General features: G+C 43.4%; 1 protein-coding gene across 2 annotated transcripts in view; it reads right to left on the bottom strand.

Moving 5' to 3' along the window:
- Positions 1–618: 618 nt before the first annotated feature.
- osmr (oncostatin M receptor) overlaps positions 619–23811 on the bottom strand; it is a 39662-nt gene continuing 16469 nt past the window's right edge. For both annotated transcript variants that reach the window (XM_036980418.1, XM_021606784.2), the window contains exons 5-17: positions 20950–21079; positions 20642–20790; positions 20258–20436; positions 19937–20084; positions 19764–19846; positions 19405–19618; positions 3579–3764; positions 3312–3413; positions 3029–3196; positions 2779–2931; positions 1979–2060; positions 1746–1830; positions 619–1517 (exon numbers count right to left, since the gene is read on the bottom strand). In XM_036980418.1, the coding sequence (XP_036836313.1) occupies positions 990–1517; positions 1746–1830; positions 1979–2060; positions 2779–2931; positions 3029–3196; positions 3312–3413; positions 3579–3764; positions 19405–19618; positions 19764–19846; positions 19937–20084; positions 20258–20436; positions 20642–20790; positions 20950–21079 (2207 nt within the window). In that variant the 3' untranslated portion in view covers positions 619–989. The remainder of the gene's footprint in view (positions 1518–1745; positions 1831–1978; positions 2061–2778; positions 2932–3028; positions 3197–3311; positions 3414–3578; positions 3765–19404; positions 19619–19763; positions 19847–19936; positions 20085–20257; positions 20437–20641; positions 20791–20949; positions 21080–23811) is intronic.

A 23811-nucleotide genomic window follows, 5' to 3' on the forward strand; every position in this document is an offset into this window, starting at 1 on the left:
CTAGAAAATGACTAAAGTAAAAGTGAAAGTCACCCAGTAAAATACTACTTTAGTAAAAGTCTAAAAGTATTTGGTTTTAAATATACTTTAGCATCAAAAGTAAAAGTAATCACAAAAATATTTCAAAAAATAAGTATAAATCATTTCAAGTTCCTTATATTCAGCAAAACAGACTGCACAATTTTTTTTGGGACAGATAGCGAGGGGCACACTCCAACACTCATACCTAATTTACAAACAAAACATTTGTGTTTAGTGAGTCCGCCAGATCAGAGGCATTAGGGATGACCAGGAATGTTCTCTTGATAAGTGTGTGAATTGGAACATTTTCCTGTCAAAATGTGATACGTACTTTTGGGTGTCAGGGAAAATGCATGGAGTAAAAAGTACATTCGTTTCTATTGGAATGTAGTGAAGTAAAAGTAAAAGTTGCCAAAAATATAAATAGTGAAGTAAGGTACAGATACCCCCAAAAACTACTTAAGTAGTAGTTTACACCACTGATCTCAATTATCTCAACTACCTCATACCCCTGCACATTGACTCGGTACCGGTACTCCCTGTATATCCTCGTTACTGTTCTTTTATTGTGTTACTATTTCAATTTTTTTCTTTCTTAGTTACATTTTTTTCTCACTTTTTAACTGAATTGTTGGTTAAGGGCTCGTAAGTAAGTATTTCAAGGTAAAGTCTACACCTGTTGTATTCGGTGCATTGTGACAAATACATTTTGATTTAGAAGTATAATTTAGTTGCTAGTGGCAGCCAACACCAGTCGGGCTTCAAGCGGAGTTATTCAATGAGAGGGGCAGCACTAAGCTAACCAGCAAAGTCACTTCCAGGAGTAGCTCAAACTGAGCATGTTACTGTATGTCTACATGACTGACTAAATTTGGCTTCAGTGCGCTATTAAGTCTTCACATAGGAATGAATGGTGTCATGTAATCAATGGCTTTGTCCATTCATATATACAGTCATTGACTTGAAAATCATTGAACTAATGAGTCAGTGGTGATGTATCCATCAATATTCTCCAATAATGCCCCTGGTCGTAACTGCGGCCCCTCAGAAGGCTCGCTGGTGATGAGATTGGAGAGCTTGATTGGTGAGCTGGAGAAGTCACTGCTGTCTGTGACTCTGATTGGTTTCAGCTCAACGGATTGCTCCGCCCCCACAGAGTGGAAATAACTTCTGTTGGTGAGGCTTGTCTGGACTGAGCAATCCCAGACTTCTGTGGGTGACTGTGGACAGTACCCTTTTTGGTGCAGGTGTTGAGTAGAAAAGGATGGACAGGAAGGTGAGAGGGAGGGCAAGGAGGAAGACATGGATGAAGAGTAGGAGGAAGGGTGCACAGGGCAGAATGAAGAGGAGGGAATGGTGGTGGAAGAGGAAGAAAGGCGGGGGAGTTTGGGGTGAATGAGAGGCATCCTCTCTGACATGGTTGGCCTGACGTTCAGGATCTCTATGTCACTGCAGACACAGTCCCCCACCTTGAGACACCGCAGCCTCTCACTGGTCTGTAGATGTGATGGACAGAATAGAGGATGAATGGAATCAGGCGAGAAGTTGCACAGTCATTCTATCAGATTGCAAAACAATAATTGTGACTATAACATATTGTACATCCGTTTATTGCCATCTGTTTAAGGTAAATCCAAATGAGAGAAAACACAACGGACAAAGAGGCAGTACTCATCAACTTCAGACACATGAGACATGAAAGCCTGTACAGAACTGCACAGTACCTCATGTATGTGTCGGTCCAGTTCAATTGGTTTGATGTTCATCCCAGCAGGGTACCCAAACAGCTCCACTATACAACTCCTCAGCCTGGAGGATAGCCACAGAGGAGGTTAGACAGGGTTCACATTACACTTTGACTGTTAAGGATGACATAGTGGTATGGAGGACCAATGTTAATCTTGAAAAATAAATTGTACGTGATAATGTTGAATGGATAGTGTTTAAAGCGTCTCACATTTTCCAGAATAGACACAGGAGGATGGCAAGCCCCAACAGCAGCAGGAGAGGAGTTAAGATCTTAGCCAGGAGAATAGAGGCTGTCACAGGACACAGTAACACCAGGTCATTACTACTGGGCTCAGAATGTCATGATCTAAAATATAAATGTGCTTTCAGATTTAAAAAGAGTGAGCAACACACCACATAATTGTGTGCCTACTGGGCTTTATTTTACAGGTACAATTGTATGTCAAAATATAGAATTGCGCCTAAATAGACATACCCAAAAGTTATTATTTATCTTGAGAGAGCCATAAACAATACCTAGCAATTATTGTACTGCCAGAAAGATCAAAATATCCCCTTTCTGGTAAAAAAAAAATATATGCATTGCGGAGATGTATTCACCATATACATTTTTTCCTCTTCAACAAAAGTGGAGGTATAGGGCATGAAATGATTGAAATGCTTTCTAAATATAGTAACAATCAAATTATAAATAACTTACTATAATATTTCCACTTCTCTCTTAACTGTCAAATAAATGTGATCATACTTAGTGACAGTGCAAAATTGGCACCATTTCATATAACTTATGACAGAGCGGCATGTGAAGCGGGACAACCAGAGCTTTCACGGTGTGCTGTGCCATTCACAGAACGTTCTGTACACAGAAAAGTTGGTCTGTAATCAGTCCAGAACCACTCAAAGTCCCCAATATAAGGGACTTAACGTTTAAGAGGTTTTAATTAATACATTTCAATATGACCCAGTCTGCCCCTGCCCTTAGAGTGCTCCAGCCGGAGTTTGACTCACGGATTGTCTGGGTCTTGACAGTTACAGTAGTATGCGGGCCTGGTCCAACATTAGTGAGTGCACTCAGATGGAAGGTGTACTTCTGGTGCTCCTGCAGTCCTACTATGGTTAGAGACTTATTGTGGGGGTCTGCCACCGTCTTGGTAAAAGGACCTAGATACAGGAAACACTGTGTCAGAGGAACAAATCCTTTCATGACTTATTTTCAATTGAATAGCTTGTTACCCATGTTGACATTGATGATACCCACTTGGCACATGACCTGGTGACCTCTGAGACCCTGTCTTGTGCACGGTTACCAAGTAACCAGTGATGAACCCTGGGTGAGAGTGGTCGTCCTCATGGTAATGCCACTCCAGTGTCACAGAAGAGGAAGTTGTTCGAATGGGCTCAACCAGACTGGGAGACTGGACAGGCTCTATAGAGAAAGGAGGAAGAGAGAGAGAGGGGAAGAGAGGAGAAGGGGTTACCTACCACTTTCACAACCCATTTCTTAGTTGTCACAATACATAATCACAACGTAACCCACTCACTGAGTTCCTGGGAGTAGCCAGTGAGGATCTCCAGTAGTTTGTCTCCTTCGTCAGTGCAGCCATATATATCAAAGGTGTACCTATGACCCGCTTTAAAATCCCCTGCAAAATATATATATTGTAACTAAAAGGTAGTGCCAGTAGGTTTTAAGTTGAAATTGATGTTGGACAGTTTCCCTTATCTTTGTTACTACTGTAATCACAGTATTCATGTACGATGTTACCTAAAAGGGTAATGGTGGTGTGTGTAAACCTGTTGTGTGATACCTGCTGGTAGGGACACTGATGTGTTTCCCACTGGCACCCTCCTCCATTGCAGAGTGCAGGAAACTCCGCTTCCCACTGTGCACCACTCTACAGTGTACCCACAAGTGACACCTTCCTGCTCTTTCCAGATGAGGTGGAAGCCTCCGCTGGCACTCCCACTCACACGCGTGGCATTCCAAAGATACTCTGGACAAAAGACAATAAGAGAGCTAGAGACAGTCTCACACACACAACTGCTGTAGGCCCAAAGAAGAGCAACCTGTGTACAACTGTAACAGCAATAAGACAAAAATGTTGGCTCAGTTATCAGCACAAGAATTGGAAAATATGTTGGTGCAGCCGTTTTGGAACAGGTGTTGGCACAAAGCAGGCAGGTATAGAGGGCTTGCAGTTGACGTATGGTGCCTCCTGGCGGCCATGTTGGAAGACCACCGCATGAATTCTTACGACATCAACAGCTGAGTAGCTTCCTCAAATTGCATGATAACAGTGCCTAAACAAATATGTACACCGAGGAGATAAGACTCAAGAACTGTCAGAAAAGCAAAGAAACTGTTTTGCCTGTCAAGCTGTCATTACAGGGTCTGCTCCAATCATTTGATCACTGGTAGTAAGTCTGATTTCAAGTTTAATTGTTAGCTGTTATGCTAACCAGGTGTTAAAAACAAGACCAAGTTAGCCAACATTAGCTAGCTAGAAAGCTTGTAGTCTAGCTATTAGCATGTGTCTCAAACATAGGCAGTGCATGATTTTCAAGTTTTGGGGAAGCAACTTTTTCACCCCAAAAATTCACCTTTAATAAAGCATTGCATGCATCTATCATTGCACTTGCATACTAATGTAAGCCTACTATTCCTACTATTCCTAATTTGATTGAGTAGATTGGATAGTCATAATTGAGAGCTTGGTGGTGCAGGCCTATAGGCTATATCAGAGTCGTTTCTTTCCTTTGCACAAGAAAAATGTGGCGTTTGATAAACATGCAATTTTACTATACTTTATATAACTGGAAACAACTAGCAGAATATTTTTTAATACGGGAAATCACAGGGTAGAGGCCTAGGCCTACTCTGTTGACAACCCAGACTATTTGAATTGCACCTCCCTCCATTACGCTGCTGCTACTCAGTTTATTAGCAATGCAAAGTCACTTTAACTCTACCTACATGTACATATTACCTCAATTAACCGGTGCACCCGCACATTGATTGACTCTTGACCGGTACCCCCTGTATATGGCCTCACTACTGTTATTTTACTGCTGCTCTTTAATATATATTTTTTTACTTAACACGTATTTTTCTTACAACTGCATGGTTGGTTAAGGGCTTGTATGTAAGCATTTCACTGTAAGGTTGTTGTATTCGGCGCATGTGACAAATAAAATGTGATTTGATTTGACACTGACAACAGATCAATTAAAACAACCTTGTCATTGAATGCAACCATGTAATCTAGGCCTATGAAAAGGGGATACACAAATTGTACAATATGACGTCCATCTACCCTGGAGGAGGACATTATTGTCCCAAAAAAATTCAGTTGCACTGAACCAATGATGATTTGAACTTTATTCAATTGAGGAGGTTAAAGGTATGGACATCACAGCATGGGACAAATGCCTCAATGGGATAAGACAACCTGCTGTGTTGCCTATTGGTTGTTCCAGCCCAACAATAGATTGAATCTTTATATGACACCAAAAGACATGAATGAATTAAACACAACCAAAATAATCAAGAGCCCTGATGGTATAGTTGACCTGAAAAAGTGATATTCTAACAGCTGGTGTGCTTTTCATTTCTTTATGGTAGGTTCACCAGCTGACCTCTATCAAGACACCCATGTCGACTGGATTCCCACGGTGAAGATGAGCAATGCTGCAAGCAGCATCAGTTTTCACTTCTACTTCACCCTTTTCTAAATATGGAAGGAGACGGTGTCATTGGCTGTGCTTTGGTCAATCTGAATGATTCTGTTGTGCCATTTGAGTAGAGCAACTTGTCATCACAATAAAAGTGCCCCTTAAACCACACGAATATATAACATTTAATTTGGAACAACATGTAAAAACGATTGTTCATGATATTGTAAACATACTGTACTTTAATAATAGGCTATATTGTTGTATGGGTGAAATTAAAAGTATTTTGTCATCTCTGCTTTGCCCCATTAAATAAAAATGATTTCTTATAGCCCAAATATTTTCTTTCTTGATATTTTAAACACATGTAGCATAGACAATGTAATTGTTGTGGTCGTCTTATGCAAAGCATCTTCATTATGACAGTAGAACCTCCAAGTGCCACTCAGACCTTCTGGGAGAAAAGTATCTGGCTTTACTAAGTGGTAAAAGGTGTGTGTGTGTTTTAAGATTAGAATCCCATTATCTCCTGCTTCCATACATTTCACTACCTAGATTGCAAGGGTTGGCTTTTCTATGTCAGCCCAAGGCATGTACAACATCTAGTATAATGATTAGCCTCATACATTGTCTACTGGTATAATTTTTATATTGAGAAGATACATATTGTTGAGATACAGTGTATAAGTTCAGCTATTCTCTGCTTCAGATGCACAATGTCAAGGGGTGCATTGCAAATTCCCATAAGGCTAATGCCATCATATTGTAGGCCAGTGGTTCCCAACTCTGGTCCTCGAGTACCCCCGACAGTACACATTTGTATTGTAGCCCTGGACAAGCACACCGGATTCAACTTGTCGACCAATCATCAGGCCCTCAATGAGTTGAATCAGGTATGTTTGCCCAGGTCTACAACCAACATGTGTGCTGTTGGGAACCACTTCTGTTGGGTGCTGTTTGGGGTACTGGAGGACTGGAGTTGGGAACCACTGCTGTAGACCTATGGTTGCATTGGCATTACATCCCATAGTCAGCTGTAAAATGAGTTCACATGGCTGGTATCCTGAAAAAATGTTTGACACTCATAAAACTAGAGAGCTTACAACTGAACAAAAAGGGTTGTAATGTTCATTTGAGAATGCAACACAGAAACAGATAAATTAACAAGATTCCCTTCCCCTCTTTATTGCAGGATGGTGATCTGTGATTAATCAACATTGACACTAGTTTATCTTGAATAATAGTTTTAAGGCAGCAATTAAAAAAAGTTCCCTTCAAAGAATCAACACTCATATAAATGTCAAAATGTACAGTAAGATAACTTATATGTAAAGGTTATGTTACGGTGCGTGAATGAGGACCCAAAAGCGAATTAACGTAAACAGAGCTTCTTTAATAACAAAACAAACGTAGGCTCAGATGGACCGGCAGATTCCGACAGGACAGGACAAGGTTGCAGCAAACATGACGATAGTCTGGTTCAGGCATGAATAACACAAACAAGAATCCGACAAAGACAGAAACAAAAACAGAGAGAGATATAGAGGACTAATCAGAGGGAAAAAGGGAACAGGTGGGAAAAGGGGTGACGAGGTAGTTAGGAGGAGACAAGGAACAGCTGGGGGAAAGAGGGGGAGAAAAGGTAACCTAATAACGACCAGCAGAGGGAGACAGGGTGAAGGGAAAGGACAGAAACAAGACACAACATGACAATACATGACAGTACCCCCCCACTCACCGAGCGCCTCCTGGCGCACTCGAGGAGGAAACCTGGCGGCAACGGAGGAAATCATCGATCAGCGCACGGTCCAGCACGTCCCGAGAGGGAACCCAACTCCTCTCCTCAGGACCGTACCCCTCCCAATCTACTAGGTACTGATGACCACGGCCCCGAGGACGCATGTTCAAAATCCTACGGACCCTGTAGATGGGTGCGCCCTCGACAAGGATGGGGGGGGGGGGGGAAGACGAGCGGGGGCGCGAAGAACGTGCTTGACACAGGAGACATGGAAGACCGGGTGGACGCGACGAAGATATCGCGGAAGGAGAAGTCGCACTGCGACAGGATTAATGATCTGGGAAATACGGAACGGACCAATGAACCGCGGGGTCAACTTGCGAGAAGCGGTCTTAAGGGGAAGGTTCTGAGTGGAGAGCCAAACTCTCTGACCGCGACAATATCTAGGACTCTTAGTTCTACGCTTATTAGCAGCCCTCACAGTCTGCGCCCTATAACGGCAAAGTGCAGACCTGACCCTCTTCCAGGTGCGCTCGCAACGTTGGACAAAAGCCTGAGCGGAGGGGACGCTGGACTCGGCGAACTGAGATGAGAACAGCGGAGGCTGGTACCCGAGGCTACTCTGAAAAGGAGATAGCCCGGTCGCAGACGAAGGAAGCGAGTTGTGGGCGTATTCTGCCCAGGGGAGCTGTTCTGACCAAGACGCAGGGTTGCGAAAAGAAAGACTGCGTAAGATGCGACCAATAGTCTGATTGGCCCGTTCTGCTTGACCGTTAGACTGGGGGTGAAAGCCGGAAGAGAGACTGACGGAAGCCCCAATCAAACGGCAAAACTCCCTCCAAAATTGAGACGTGAATTGCGGACCTCTGTCCGAAACGACGTCTGACGGAAGGCCATGAATTCTGAAAACATTCTCGATGATGATTTGTGCCGTCTCTTTAGCAGAAGGAAGCTTAGCAAGGGGAATAAAATGAGCCGCCTTAGAGAACCTGTCGACAACCCTAAGAATAACAGTCTTCCCCGCTGACGAAGGCAGTCCGGTGACAAAATCTAAGGCGATGTGAGACCACGGTCGAGAGGGAATGGGAAGCGGCCTGAGACGGCCGGCAGGAGGGGAGTTAACGGACTTAGTCTGCGCGCAGACCGAACAAGCAGCCACGAAGCGACGCGTGTCATGCTCCCGGGTGGGCCACCAAAAACGCTGGCGAATGGAAGCAAGCGTACCCCGAACGCCAGGGTGGCCGGCTAACTTGGCAGAGTGAGCCCACTGAAGAACGGCCAGACGAGTAGGAACGGGAACGAAAAGAAGGTTCCTGGGACAAGCGCGCGGCGACGGAGTTTGAGTGAGTGCTTGCTTTTCCTGCCTCTCAATTCCCCAGACAGTCAACCCGACAACACGCCCCTCAGGGAGAATCCCCTCGGGGTCAGTGGAGGCTACTGAAGAACTGAAGAGACGAGATAAAGCATCAGGCTTGGTGTTCTTAGAGCCCGGACGATAAGAAATCACGAACTCGAAACGAGCGAAAAACAGCGCCCAGCGCGCCTGACGCGCATTAAGTCGTTTGGCAGAACGGATGTACTCAAGGTTCCTATGGTCAGTCCAAACGACAAAAGGAACGGTCGCCCCCTCCAACCACTGTCGCCATTCGCCTAGGGCTAAGCGGATGGCGAGCAGTTCGCGGTTTCCCACATCATAGTTACGTTCCGACGGCGACAGGCGATGAGAAAAATACGCGCAAGGGTGGACCTTGTCGTCAGAGAGGGAGCGCTGAGAAAGAATGGCTCCCACGCCCACCTCTGACGCGTCAACCTCGACAACGAACTGTCTAGTGACGTCAGGTGTAACAAGGATAGGTGCGGATGTAAAACGATTCTTGAGGAGATCAAAAGCTCCCTGGGCGGAAACGGACCACTTAAAGCACGTCTTGACAGAAGTAAGGGCTGTGAGAGGAGCTGCCACCTGACCGAAATTACGGATGAAACGACGATAGAAGTTCGCGAAGCCGAGAAAGCGCTGCAGCTCGACGCGTGACTTAGGGACGGGCCAATCAATGACAGCTTGGACCTTAGCGGGATCCATCTTAATGCCTTCAGCGGAAATAACAGAACCGAGAAATGTGACGGAGGAGGCATGAAAAGAGCACTTCTCAGCCTTCACAAAAAGACAATTCTCTAAAAGGCGCTGGAGGACACGTCGAACGTGCTGAACATGAATCTGGAGTGACGGTGAAAAAATCAGGATATCGTCAAGGTAAACGAAAACAAAGATGTTCAGCATGTCTCTCAGGACATCATTGACTAATGCCTGAAAGACAGCTGGAGCGTTAGCGAGGCCGAAAGGAAGAACCCGGTATTCAAAGTGCCCTAACGGAGTGTTAAACGGCGTCTTCCACTCGTCCCCCTCCCTGATGCGCACGAGATGGTAAGCGTTACGAAGGTCCAACTTAGTGAAAAACCTGGCTCCCTGCAGGATCTCGAAGGCTGAAGACATAAGAGGAAGCGGATAACGATTCTTCACTGTTATGTCATTCAGCCCTCGATAATCTATGCAGGGGCGCAGGGACCCGTCCTTCTTCTTAACAAAAAAAAAACCCCGCTCCGGCGGGAGAGGAGGAGGGGACTATGGTACCGGCGGCAAGAGCTACAGACAAATAATCTTCGAGAGCCTTACGTTCGGGAGCCGACAGAGAGTATAGTCTACCCCGGGGGGGAGTGGTTCCCGGAAGGAGATCAATACTACAATCATACGACCGGTGTGGAGGAAGAGAGGTGGCCCTGGACCGACTGAACACCGTGCGCAGATCGTGATATTCCTCCGGCACCCCTGTCAAATCACCAGGCTCCTCCTGTGAAGAAGAGACAGAGGAAACAGGAGGGATAGCAGACATTAAACATTTCACATGACAAGAGACGTTCCAGGAGAGGATAGAATTACTAGACCAATTAATGGAAGGATTATGACAAACTAGCCAGGGATGGCCCAAAACAACAGGTGTAAAAGGTGAACGAAAAATTAAAAAAGAAATGGTTTCGCTATGATTACCAGAAACAGTGAGGGTTAAAGGTAGCGTCTCACGCTGAATCCTGGGGAGAGGACTACCATCCAGGGCGAACAAGGCCGTGGACTCCCTTAACTGTCTGAGAGGAATGTCATGTTCCCGAGCCCAGGTCTCGTCCATAAAACAGCCCTCCGCCCCAGAGTCTATTAAGGCACTGCAGGAAGCTGACGAACCGGTCCAGCGTAGATGGACCGACAAGGTAGTGCAGGATCTTGAAGGAGAGACAGGAGTAGTAGCGCTCACCAGTAGCCCTCCGCTTACTGATGAGCTCTGGCTTTTACTGGACATGAAGTGACAAAATGACCAGCAGAACCGCAATAGAGACAGAGGCGGTTGGTGATTCTCCGTTCCCTCTCCTTAGTCGAGATGCGGATACCTCCCAGCTGCATAGGCTCAGCACCCGAGCCGGCAGAGGAAGATGGTAGTGATGCGGAGAGGGGGGCAACGGAGAACGCGAGCTCCTTTCCACGAGCTCGGTGACGAAGATCAACCCGTCGCTCAATGCGAATAGCGAGTTCAATCAAGGAATCCACGCTGGAAGGAACCTCCCGGGAGAGAATCTCATCCTTTACCTCTGCGCGGAGACCCTCCAGAAAACGAGCGAGCAAAGCCGGCTCGTTCCAGCCACTGGAGGCAGCAAGAGTGTGAAACTCAATAGAGTAGTCTGTTATGGATCGATTACCTTGACATAGGGAAGACAGGACCCTGGACGCCTCCTCCCCAAAAACAGATCGATCAAAAACCCGTATCATCTCCTCCTTAAAGTCCTGATACTGGTTAGTACACTCAGCCCTTGCCTCCCAGATTGCCGTGCCCCACTCACGAGCCCGTCCAGTAAGGAGAGATATGACGTAGGCGACACGAGCAGTGCTCCTGGAGTAAGTGTTGGGCTGGAGAGAAAACACAATATCACACTGGGTGAGGAACGAGCGGCATTCAGTGGGCTCCCCAGAGTAACACGGCGGGTTATTGATTCTGGGCTCCGGAGATTCGAAAGCCCTGGAAGTGGCCGGTGGATCGAGGCGGAGATGGTGAACCTGTTCTGTGAGGTTGGAGACTTGGGTGGCCAGGGTCTCAACGGCATGTCGAGCAGCAGACAATTCCTGCTCGTGTCTGCCTAGCATCGCTCCCTGGATCTCGACGGCTGAGTGGAGAGGATCCGAAGTCGCTGGGTCCATTCTTGGTCGGATTCTTCTGTTACGGTGCGTGAATGAGGACCCAAAAGCGAATTAACGTAAACAGAGCTTCTTTAATAACAAAACAAACGTAGGCTCAGATGGACCGGCAGATTCCGACAGGACAGGACAAGGTTGCAGCAAACATGACGATAGTCTGGTTCAGGCATGAATAACACAAACAAGAATCCGACAAAGACAGAAACAAAAACAGAGAGAGATATAGAGGACTAATCAGAGGGAAAAAAGGAACAGGTGGGAAAAGGGGTGACGAGGTAGTTAGGAGGAGACAAGGAACAGCTGGGGGAAAGAGGGGGAGAAAAGGTAACCTAATAACGACCAGCAGAGGGAGACAGGGTGAAGGGAAAGGACAGAAACAAGACACAACATGACAATACATGACAGGTTAGACATGTTAGTAACAAGAAGGCTATTATTAGTAAAGCATTATTTCAGGTGAACAAAAAAAAAGGGTAACAGTTTACTTGACACCCATACACAACACACTGTGTAATTCAGGCCGCTACTAAACCACTACCACATATCTACAGTACTAAATGTGCGTATAGCGCGTATGTAATCGTGTGTGTGTATAAATGTGTCTGTCTGTGCCTATGTTTGGGTTGCTTCACAGTCCCCGCTGTTCCATAAAGTGTTTTTTTAATCTGTTTTTAAATCAAATTTTACTGCTTGCATCAGTTACTTGATATGGAATAGAGTTACATGTAGTCATGACTATGTAGTACTGTGCACCTCCCATAGCCTGTTCTGGACTTGGGGACTGTGAAGAGACCTCTTGTGTCAAGTGGACCTAGCACGCCCACATTCTCATCGACGGGGCTGCAGTGGAAAAGGTTGAGAGCTTGAAGTTCCTTGGTGTTCACATCAACAACAAACTAACATGGTCCAAGAACACCATGACAGTCGTGTAGAGGGAACGAAAAAACCTATTCCCCCTCAGGAGACTGAAAAGATTTGGCATGGGTCCTCAGATCCTCAAAGGGACCTACAGCTGCACAATCGAGAGCATCCTGACTGGTTGCATCACTGCCTGGTATGGCATCTGCTTGGCCTCCGACCGCAAGGCACTACAGAGGGTAGTGCGAACGGCCCAGTACATCACTGGGGTCAAGCTTCCTGCCATCCAGGATCTCTGTACCAGGCGGTGTCAGAGGAAGTCCCTAAAAATTGTCAAAGACTCCAGCCACCCTAGTCATAGACTGTTCTCTCTGATACCGCATGGCAAGCGGTACCGGAGCCCCAAGTCTAGGTCCAAGAGACTTCTAAACAGCTTCTACCCTAAGCCATAAGACCCCCCCCCCCCCCCCCCACACCACTGCCACTCTCTGTTGTCATCTATGCATAGTCACTTTAATTAACTCTACCTACATATACTGTATATACTACCTCAACTAACCGGTGACCCCGCACGTTGACTCTGTACCGGCATTGTATATATTGTTATTTTTTACTGCTGCTCTTTAATTACTTCTTAATTTAATCTCTTATTCTTATCCGTATTTTTTTAAACTGCACTGTTGGTTAGGGGCTCGTAAGTAAGCATTTCACAGTATTCAGCGCATGTGACTAATACAATTTGATTCGATTTGATCTCAACTTGCTCAATTTCCACATTATTTATTACAAGATTTATTTGAGTTTTAGGGTTTAGTGAATGTTTTGTCCCAAATACAATGCTTTTAGTTTTAGAAATATTTAGGGCTAACTTATTCCTTGCACCCACTCTGAAAATAACTGCAGCTCTTTGTTAGGTGTTGCAGTCATTTCAGTTGCTGTAGTAGCTGACATGTATTGTGTTGAGTCTCCGCATACATAGACATTCTAGCTTTATGCAAAGCCAGTGGTATGTCATTAGTAAAAATGGAAAAAAGCAAGGGGCCTAAACAGCTACCCTGGGGAATTCCTGATTCTACCTGGATTATGTTTGAGAGGCTTCTGTTAAAGAACACCCTCTGTGTTCTATTATACAACTCTTTAGCCACATTATAGCAGAGGGTGTAAAGCCATAACACATACGTTTTTCCATGATCAATAATGCCAAAAGCTGCACTGAAGTCTAACTAGAGAGCCAACACAATAATTGTATCCTCAATTTCTCTCAGCCAATCGTCAGCAATTTGTGTAAGTGCTGTGCTTGTTGAGTGTCCTTCCCAATAAGCATGCTGAAAGTCTGTTGTCAATTTGTTTACTATAGCATTGTATCTGGGCAAACACAATTTGTTCCAGAAGTTTACTAAGGGTTGGTAACAGGCTGATTGGTCGGCTATTTGAGCCAGTAAAGGGGGCTTTACAATTCTTGGGAAGCCGAATTACTTTAGTTTCCTTCCAGGCCTGAGGGTATACACTTTGTAGTAGGCTTAAATTGAAGATGTGGCAAATAGGAGTGACAATATCGTCTGCTATTATCCTTAGTCATTTTCAATCCAGATTGTTGGACTCCGGTGGCTTGTCACTGTTGATAGACAACAATAATTTTTTCAACTTCTTACACACACTCTGGGGTATGTGGGATGCTAGCGTCCCATCTGGCCAACATCCAGTGAGATTGCAGAGCGCCAGATTCAAATACAGAAATACTCATTATAAAAATTCAGAAAACAAAACATATTTTGCATAGGTTCAAAGATTAACTTCTTGTGATCCAACCACGGTGTCAGATTTAAAAAATGCTTTACGGCGAAAGCATACCTTACGATTATTTGAGAACACAACCCAGTTGACAAATTATTACAAACAGTAACCAGCCAAGCAGAAGCGTTACAAAACTCAGAAAGAGATAAAATGAATCCCTTACCTTTGATGATCTTCATATGGTTGCACTCAGAAGACATTCATTTACTCAATAAATGTTCCTTTTGTTCGATAAAGTCTCTTTATATCCAAAAACCTCCGTTTTCTTTGCGCGTTTTCTTCAGTAATCCACAGGCTCAAACGCAGTCAAAACAGGCAGACAAAAAATCCAAATTGTATCTGTAAAGTTCATAGAAACATGTCAAACAATGTTTATATTCAATCCTCAGGTTGTTTTTAGCCTAAATGATCTATAATATTTCAACCAGACAATAACGTCGTCAATATAAAAGGTAAACAAGAAATGCACTCTCTCGGGATTGCGCATGTAAAAGCTCTGTAACACGTCAGGGGTCCACTCATTCAGACTGGTCTTACTCCCTCATTTATACGAATACAAGCCTGAAACAATTTCTAAAGACTGTTGACATCTAGTGGAAGGCATAGGAAGTGCAAATTGAGTCCTAAGTCAATGGATACTGTAATGGCATTGAATAGAAAACTACAAAATCAACAAAAAAAAACTACTTCCTGAATGGATTTTTCTCAGGGTTTCGCCTGTCAAATCAGTTCTGTTATACTCACAGACAGTATTTTAACAGTTTTGGAAACTTTAGAGTGTTTTCTATCCAAATCTTCTGGGCCCGAGTAGCAGGCCGTTTAATTTGGGCATGATTTTCATCCAAAATTCCGAATACTGCCCCCTACCCTAGAGAAGTTATCTTGCCAATGAAAAAGTAATTAAAGTAGTTGGCAATATCAGTGGGCTTTGTGATGAATGAGCCTTGTGATTCAATGAGTCTTTTTTCTCCAAAATGTAATTTAAGGTGCCCCAAAGCTTTTTACTATAATTCTTTATATAATTGATCTTTGTTTCATAGTATAGTTTATTATTATTTTTTATTTAGTTTAGACACATGATTTCTTAATTTGCTGTGCGTTTGCCAATCAGTTGGGCTGCCAGATTTACTTTCCATATCTTTTGCCTCATTCCTCTCAACCATAAACTTTTTCAATTCCTCATCAATCAAAGGGTATTTGACATTTTTTACAGTCATTTTCTTAATGGGTGCTTGCTTATTAGTAGCTGGAATAAGCAATTTCATAAATGTGTCAAGTGCAGCTACTGGTTGCTCCTCATTATACGCCACAGACCAGCAAATATTCTTTACACCATCAACATGTAAATCAGTACAAAACTTATTGTATGACCTATATTAAACCCAGCCTTTGGAACTTCGGTTTTCCTAGATATGGCTACTATATTGTGATCACTACATCCTATGGATTTGGATACTGCTTTAAAGCAAATTTCTGCAGCATTAGTATAGATGTGATCAATACATGTTGATTTAATTCCTGTGATGTTTGTAACTACCCTGGTAGGTTGACTGTCAACCTGAACCAGGTTGCAGGCACTTTGAAGTTTTTTCTTGAGTGGGCTGCTTGATGATAGCCAGTAATATTTAAATCACCCAGAAAATATACTTCTCTGTTGATATCACATACATAATCAAGCATTTCACACTTATTATCCAGATACTGACTGTTGGCACTTGGTGGTCTATTGCAGCTTGCCACAAGATTGGGCTTTAAGTGAGGAAGATGAACCTGTAGCCATATTGCTTCAACAGTATTTAACATTAGTTTGTCTCTAAGCTTTACGGGAAGGTGGTTCTGAATATAGACCGCAACACCGCCCCCGTCGTGAATTTCTGTCTTTCCGGTAGATGTTATAACCATGTATTGCTACCACGCTTTCTTTGATTTCCACAGCGAGTGACGTACCTCCATTGTTGGTTGGTTGGGTCGAGAACAGCTCCGTTCTCCAGGAAAGGGGTAACCTCTTCAGGTATAAAACCCTGTCGAGTGCCGGCCAGTCGGCTGTGGAGAGCTGAAACGGCGGCCAAACTGCCACCAGACCAGAGCGGAGTCATGCTACTGGGGTGGAAGAAAATGAAAAAGTAGGCGGCCGTGTGTTCCCCAGTAGCTTGTGTAGGTTTGCTACTTGCTTGCTAAGAGTAGCTGCTTCACTCCTGTAATCCTCCGCAAGCAAGCAGTTGCTACATTGAAAGTCAGCACGGGTCCACATTGTCCTGGAACAAAGCAAAGTAAACACAGCTCCTGCAGTGCTGGAAACGTTCAATAGCGGCTTCCATTTGAGACCGCCGAGCCAACTAGGTTAGCTGGGTATTTGTGTCTCTCCCCCTATGCGGAATCTGACAGGATCCCGGGACAGACAGCAGCGCTCACAGAAACTTAGCCTAAGAGCCGCAGGATCCAAAATAAATAAAAACATAAAAACACTGTCAGCTTTTTAACCGAGGTCTTTAGTTCAGGTTTCGGCATTCAACAGCGTTCTGTCACACCCTGATCAGTTTCACCTGTCCTGATTATTGTCTCCACCCCCCCAGGTGTCACTTGTGTTCCCCAGTGTATTTATCCCTGTGTTTCCTGTCTCTCTGTACCAGTTCGTCTTGTATGTTTCCAAGTCAACCTGTGTTTTTCTCATTCTCCTGCTTTTTCCATTCTCCTATTTCTAGTCCTCCCGGTTTTGACTCTTGCCCGTTTCTGGACTTTGTACCCGCCTGCCTGACCATTCTGCCTGTCTTGACCATGAGCTGCCACTCTGTACCTCCTGAACTCTGATCTGGTTTTGACTTTTTTGCCTGTCCACGACCATTCTCTTGCCTACCCCTTTGAATTAATAAACATTGCAAGACTCCAACCATCTCCCTCCTGTGTCTGCATTTGGGTCTCGCCTTGTGCCTTGATACATTCAACAACAAACATTAGTTGCACTCTGATGAAGAAGCATTATGACCATCATAATTATATAAGCGAGATAGGCCTCCCGTACATGTCCTTATGATAGTATCAGTCAAAAAAGAGGGTTTCCTGAAATCTGCTCATACATTCATCCCAGTCATCAGCAACAGAGCATTAGGGTAGGTGCATGTCTGACATCATTGTATGCGCAAATACAATGATAATTTCAGAAAATGTTATATGACAAACATACTGTTGACAAGTAGGCTATGGTGTAATGGAATGTTTTGCTTTGTGTGGTAGGTTTTGTGGGTTTTGACACGTATGGAGGTGTCATAACCAGCCATAGAATTACTACATTGGTAGGTTCTGACACTCTTATGTAGGTGTCATAACCAGCCACAAAATAACAATATACAGTGCCAGTCAAAAGTTTGGATACACCTACTCATTCAAGGGTTTTTCTTTATTTTTTACTATTTTCTACATTGTAGAATAATAACACATATGGAATCATGTATTAACCAAATAGGTTTTGAACAAATCAAAACATATTTTATATTTGAGATTCTTCAAAGTAGCCACCCTTTGCCTTGATACTCTTGCCACTCTCAACCAGCTTCATGAGGTAGTAACCTGCAATGCATTTAAATTAACAGGTGTGCATTGTTTCAAGTTAATTTGTGGAATTTCTTTCCTTCTTAATGCGTTTGAGCCAATCAGTTGTGTTGTGACATGAAGGGGTGGTATACAGAAAATAGCCCTATTTGATAAAAGACCAAGTACATTTTTTGGATCCATCCTCCGTGTCTTTGTCAGACGCAGAGTAGGTGAACGGATGATCTCCTTGCTTCATATTGGGAACCACACATGCGGAGGAGGAGGTGTGATGGTGTGGGGGTGCTTTGCTGGTGACACTGTCTGTGATTTATTTAGAACTCAAGGTACGCTTAACCAGCATGGCTACCACAGCATTCAGCAGCGATACGCCATCTCATCTGGTTTGAGCTTAGTGGGACTATTATTTGATTTGCACAGGACAGTGACCCAAAACACACCTCCAGGCTGTGTAAGGGCTATTTGACCAATAAGTAGATTGATTGAGTGCTACGTCAGATGACCTGGCCTCCACAATCACCCGACCAAAACCCAATTGAGATGGTTTGGGATGAGTTTGACCGCATAGTGAAGGAAAAGCAGCCAATAAGTGCTCAGCATATGTGGGAACTCCTTCAAGACCGTTGGAAAATCATTCCTCATGAAGCTGGTTGAAAGAATGCCAAGAGTGTGCAAAGCTGTCATCATGACTGGTACTATATGTCAAATGAGAGTGTTATGACCATATTTTGACAGGTTATGACAAGTTATGTCAGCTGTTATGACATATTATGACATGGCTATGACCGTGTCATAACGTGTTATGACACTGAGTGTCATTTAAAGTGTTACAATACCAGATGTGGCCAACCTCTCTCCCTGATCTACTTAATGAGCATACTTCTATTTCAGCCCAGAAATAGCACACTTGATAATCAACCCTTTTAGGTTTGATAAACTGAATCAGGTGTGTTAGTGCGGAGCTGGAACCCAAACTTGCACACCCAACAGGGTTGGCCTGCTCCAGACTTTAGAACTGTATTTTCATTTACACAATTTGCTAACATAGGTACACATGTAACCCTTGGTATACAAGGAAGTCCCTTTATTCTCTTGGGACATTCATTGGGACCTCTTCACCTGCAGACAGGGTGAAGAGTGCTTTGTATCTGAGGACAGAAAACATCATAAAGAAACAGACTGCATTATACTCAAATGATACAGTACTGAATGTTTTTATATCTCTCGTCCTTATAGTTTCTCACTAGGGACTGGAAGTGGATAATTTTTTCGTAACGTCCTCCCACAAAGGTATCCCCCCTATCCAGAGTAGCCTACTCTCCCTTCTTTGACAGCTGGAACTGCTAGCTAATCGTTTCACCCTATCCAGTGGATGTTAGCTAGCTAGCTACCAAGCTACAAATGCGTTTTTAAGTTACAATGATAAGCTCATTGCTAGATGGTGATATTTAATTCACTTAGCTAGCTATGCCACTTGTAAAGCTAACAGCTCATTTGGGTTAGCCTGCACATTAAGTTCCTGTAGCGATCTTATAATACATAGTTAATATATATATATTTACTTACTTGAATAGGTTCTCCCACTGCCTCTGTTTTCTGGGTCCTTAGAGAGATTAAATAAAAGGCAATCTTCTAGAAATTTCCGGTGGTAGCAAAACGCAGCCATTCTGTAGACGATTGGAGGACTTCCACCATATTGACTCTGGCCATCCAACATGGCGCCTGGTGTGTTTGCTAGTTGATTTGTGACGCAACTGCGAGCCCTCTATTGCCACAGGTGTTGATAACTGACCTATTCTCTCCACCGGAGGTATGGTGATGTGGCCTGGGGGGGAGGAGCCAGGCTGAATAACAGCCTGGATGATCATGTCACATTGCCCTGGGCCAATGGAGATCTCAGTCTGTGTCTGCTCTCTGTCCTTCCACAGGATCCACTGGCACCCCTCCTGCCTCCAGCGTACCTTGTAGCCCTGGATTTTAACACTAGATGCCGAGCCACTTAATTGCTGAGGAGAAAGAGAGAGATGTTCATGTGCTGAGATTTGATCAGCACAATGTAAGACCGGGTTCAACACTCAATAAACCAATAATCTGAACTGTCTTTCTCTCCTTGTCTCCTCTCCTTCATCTCATCCAGCAGTAAGGCCTCACCGGGATCCAGAGCAGAGTGACGTTGCGCTGACCATGGGACAGCAATCTGACCCTCCTCCACACATCCAGCCTCACCAGGGGGTCTGCACAAAGAAGCAGGAAGTGGGTTCATCAACCCATCAATAAACCTTCAAAAATAAATAACTTCACCACTCCACTATGATAGGACTCACAGGTAGTGAAGTGCGTGGGTTGTGTCCACTCTCCCTCTAGGTTCCCTCTCACAGCACAGCGCGCCCTGGTGGCATAACGGGTGTTGGGCGAGAGCTGCTCTAGGCTGACATCACAACGTTCGTCCGAGCCTCCATTGCACACCTGATGCTAACACAGCCACAAGACAGAATGTTACTGGGTTTATATCAGACCCATGTGGAACATTCATTAATGCAAACTGCAGCAAAACATTTTGCAATGGAAAACAGTTGAGCTGATGAGCTAGTGTGAGCTATATTGATAATTACATTTTGTCACCTGTCAATGATTGTTTTTCTCACCATGGATATGCTCTGTAGGTCTGCTGCTTCAGCCAGGTGTGTCGGTCTCCTAGGCTCTACTGGGTCTGCTGTTACCTGGCAGAAGAGCTCCACCCCAGACAGGTTCCCCCTCACAACCCAGGACACATTGGCTTCTGTCACCCCTGGACTCACTTTCACTCCCTCTGGGACTGGGAACACTTCACACACACAGCATGCAAATACAATAGATCTAGATACCACTGATGATCAAAACATTGTGACACAAAAGGTGGTATAGGAGCAAATGGAGACTTTTTTCCAATGTTGTGGGTGCACACCAACATTACTCATCGAATGTTAGCCATAAACAGTGTTGTAATATAAGAGCTGTATGACATTTATCTCAGTATTTCCTGTCCTCACCTCTGTCAGTGATGTTGAAGCTGTAGCTTTGTTTCTCCTCTCCTAGCTGGTTTTTGACTACCACTGAGACATGATACCACTCTAAGCCTGGGACAGCCTGGAACCTGCAGAACCACTCACCACACTTGATAGGATCCTCAACAGTGTTCCTGCACAAACACAGTGGAGAGAGAGGTAAGAGATGTGTCTGACACAGTATGATCATTATGCCTCCACGTGCTAATAATCTGTTGAGATAGAGAACACCAGAGGAAGCTGGTGGGTGGAGCTATACAAGTTTGTGTGTGTGTGTGTGTGTGTGGACTCACTTTATGTGAAGGGTGTGTGTGCGTTTGTAGGGTTCATACAGGTTAGCAGGTCTACCAGGGTTCCAGGTGCAGATAACAGTTCTCAGGTCCTCAGTCCTGCAGCTCAGGTTCTCCGGCCTCTGGGGAGAAACTAGATCACAAACATAAAGTAGTGGTGAGGTGAACTAGAAAAAGTAAAAAAAATTGAAGAAAATGTATGTTCTTGCTTAATTAAGTTGTCTTAAAGGCCCAGTGCAGTCAAAAACGTGATTTCCTGTGTATGTATACATGTATCCAAACTATGAAGTTAGAATAATACTGTGAAATTGTGCAAATTATAGTAATGCCCTTTTAGTGTAAGAGCTGTTTGGAAAGACCGCCTGCATTGGCGTATGTGGAATTAGAATGGAGCATCTGACTTAACACAGTCATGAAACATATTTACTTGACTAGGTCATTCCTACAATCCAGTGCCTTTTCTGTCCCCGGGAAATATCACCTCTTATTTAGTGTAAATGTGGATTCCAAAGGCCTTTAAATATGAAGTTAGGTGTCGTTCAGCATAAAACAAAAAGCTATGGATCTCAAATAGAAGTTGATGCATTTTGTTTTTAGTGGACGAAGGCCTTTTTGCCACGTCCCCGCTATTCATCAACTTCTAAATTATGAGAAATAAGCCATTCAAAATATAATATTCAAAATCTTTCTTAATTTTTTTATAATCCTACTTAAAATCTCTCTTATTATCCCTTTTTCATGATTATTGTATTTATTATTATTATTATTATTATTATTATTATTATTATTATTATTATTATTATTATTATATTTAAGATTTTCCTGTGTCTTTGATTTCACTTTCCACCCTGTTAGTTTGTAGTAAATCCTTTAATAAAAAAAATAGCCCCCCTTGAATGTTTTGGTACATCTACCGGAAAGCTCCTCTTTGTTTACACCCATTCAGCATTGTTAACACCCTCTTAAGACTTAGCCCCACCCATCTCTTTAAGGATTCATGTCAGGCTAAACAGAGTGACTAAACAGAGTGACTAAGGTAGTGTAGTAAACAACCAAAGCTTTCAAGACTAAAAGTGCTTTAAGGTAAAAATATACTTTATCTAGTCCTTGGCCTATATCCTAATCTGATTTTGAAAGTGTCCAGATAAAAATATGATATAAATATTTTATAATTATTAGATGATGCTTACCCAGACATTGATTGGTCATGTGAAAGAAATGCTATAACCACCACCCAGCCACATTTAGCTAAATGGATAGGTCACTATTGTTTAGACATGTACACATGTCCATGAATACAATAGATGGCCGTAATCACCCCCAGACACAACTGGCTAACTTGATGGGATGTCTTTTGTTTAGACATGTAGCTAGCTAGCTCTCTTAACACTTCTTAGGGCTGAAATGCCGTTAACGGGATCGATATGACAACAGCCAGTGAAAGTGCAGGGCGCCAAATTCAAAACATCAAAAGTCTCATAATTAAAATTCCTCAAACATACATGTATTTTATACCATTTTAAAGGTTATCTTGTTGGTAATCCCACCACAGTGTCCGATTCAAATATGCTTTACAGCAAAAGCACCACAAACGATTATGTTAGGTCACCACCAAACGACAATAAACGCAGCCATTTTTTCCAGCCAAAGATGGCAGTCACAAAAAGCACAAATAGAGATCAAATTAATCACTAACCTTTGATGATCTTCATCAGATGACACTCATAGGACTTCATGTTACACAATACATGTATGTTTTGTTTGATAAAGTTCATATTTATCAAAATATGAGTTTACATTGGCACGTTACATTCACTAGTTCCAAAAACATCCAGTGATTTTGTATAGTCACATCATTCAACAGAAATACTGTTATACACATGGAATTATAGATATACCTCTCCTTAATGCAAACTTTACGGAATAAGCAAACCATGCAATAATCTGAGACGGCGCTCAGAAAGAGTTAAAATAGCCGCCATGTTGGCGTCAACATAAACAAGAAATTACATGATAAATATTCCCTTACCTTTGATGATCTTCATCAGAAATCACTCCAGGAATCCCAGGTCCACAATAAATGTTTGTTTTGTTCGATAATGTCCGTTATTCATGTCCAAATACCTCCTTTTGTTAGCACGTTTGGTATACATATCCAAACGCTCATTCTGGTCAGCGTTACGTCGGACAAAAATTTCAAAAAGTTATATTACAGGTCGAAGAAACATTTCAAACTAAGTACAGAATCAATCATTAGGATGTTTTTAACATATACAGTGCCTTGCGAAAGTATTCGGCCCCCTTGAACTTTGCGACCTTTTGCCACATTTCAGGCTTCAAACATAAAGATATAAAACTGTATTTTTTTGTGAAGAATCAACAACAAGTGGGACACAATCATGAAGTGGAACGACATTTATTGGATATTTCAAACTTTTTTAACAAATCAAAAACTGAAAAATTGGGCGTGCAAAATTATTCAGCCCCCTTAAGTTAATACTTTGTAGCGCCACCTTTTGCTGCGATTACAGCTGTAAGTCGCTTGGGGTATGTCTCTATCAGTTTTGCACATCGAGAGACTGACATTTTTTCCCATTCCTCCTTGCAAAACAGCTCGAGCTCAGTGAGGTTGGATGGAGAGCATTTGTGAACAGCAGTTTTCAGTTCTTTCCACAGATTCTCGATTGGATTCAGGTGTGGACTTTGACTTGGCCATTCTAACACCTGGATATGTTTATTTTTTAACCATTCCATTGTAGATTTTGCTTTATGTTTTGGATCATTGTCTTGTTGGAAGACAAATCTCCGTCCCAGTCTCAGGTCTTTTGCAGACTCCATCAGGTTTTCTTCCAGAATGGTCCTGTA

The sequence above is a fragment of the Oncorhynchus mykiss genome, chromosome 6 (genome assembly GCF_013265735.2).
Source record: "Oncorhynchus mykiss isolate Arlee chromosome 6, USDA_OmykA_1.1, whole genome shotgun sequence".
NCBI classification, from domain to species: Eukaryota; Metazoa; Chordata; class Actinopteri; order Salmoniformes; family Salmonidae; genus Oncorhynchus; species Oncorhynchus mykiss.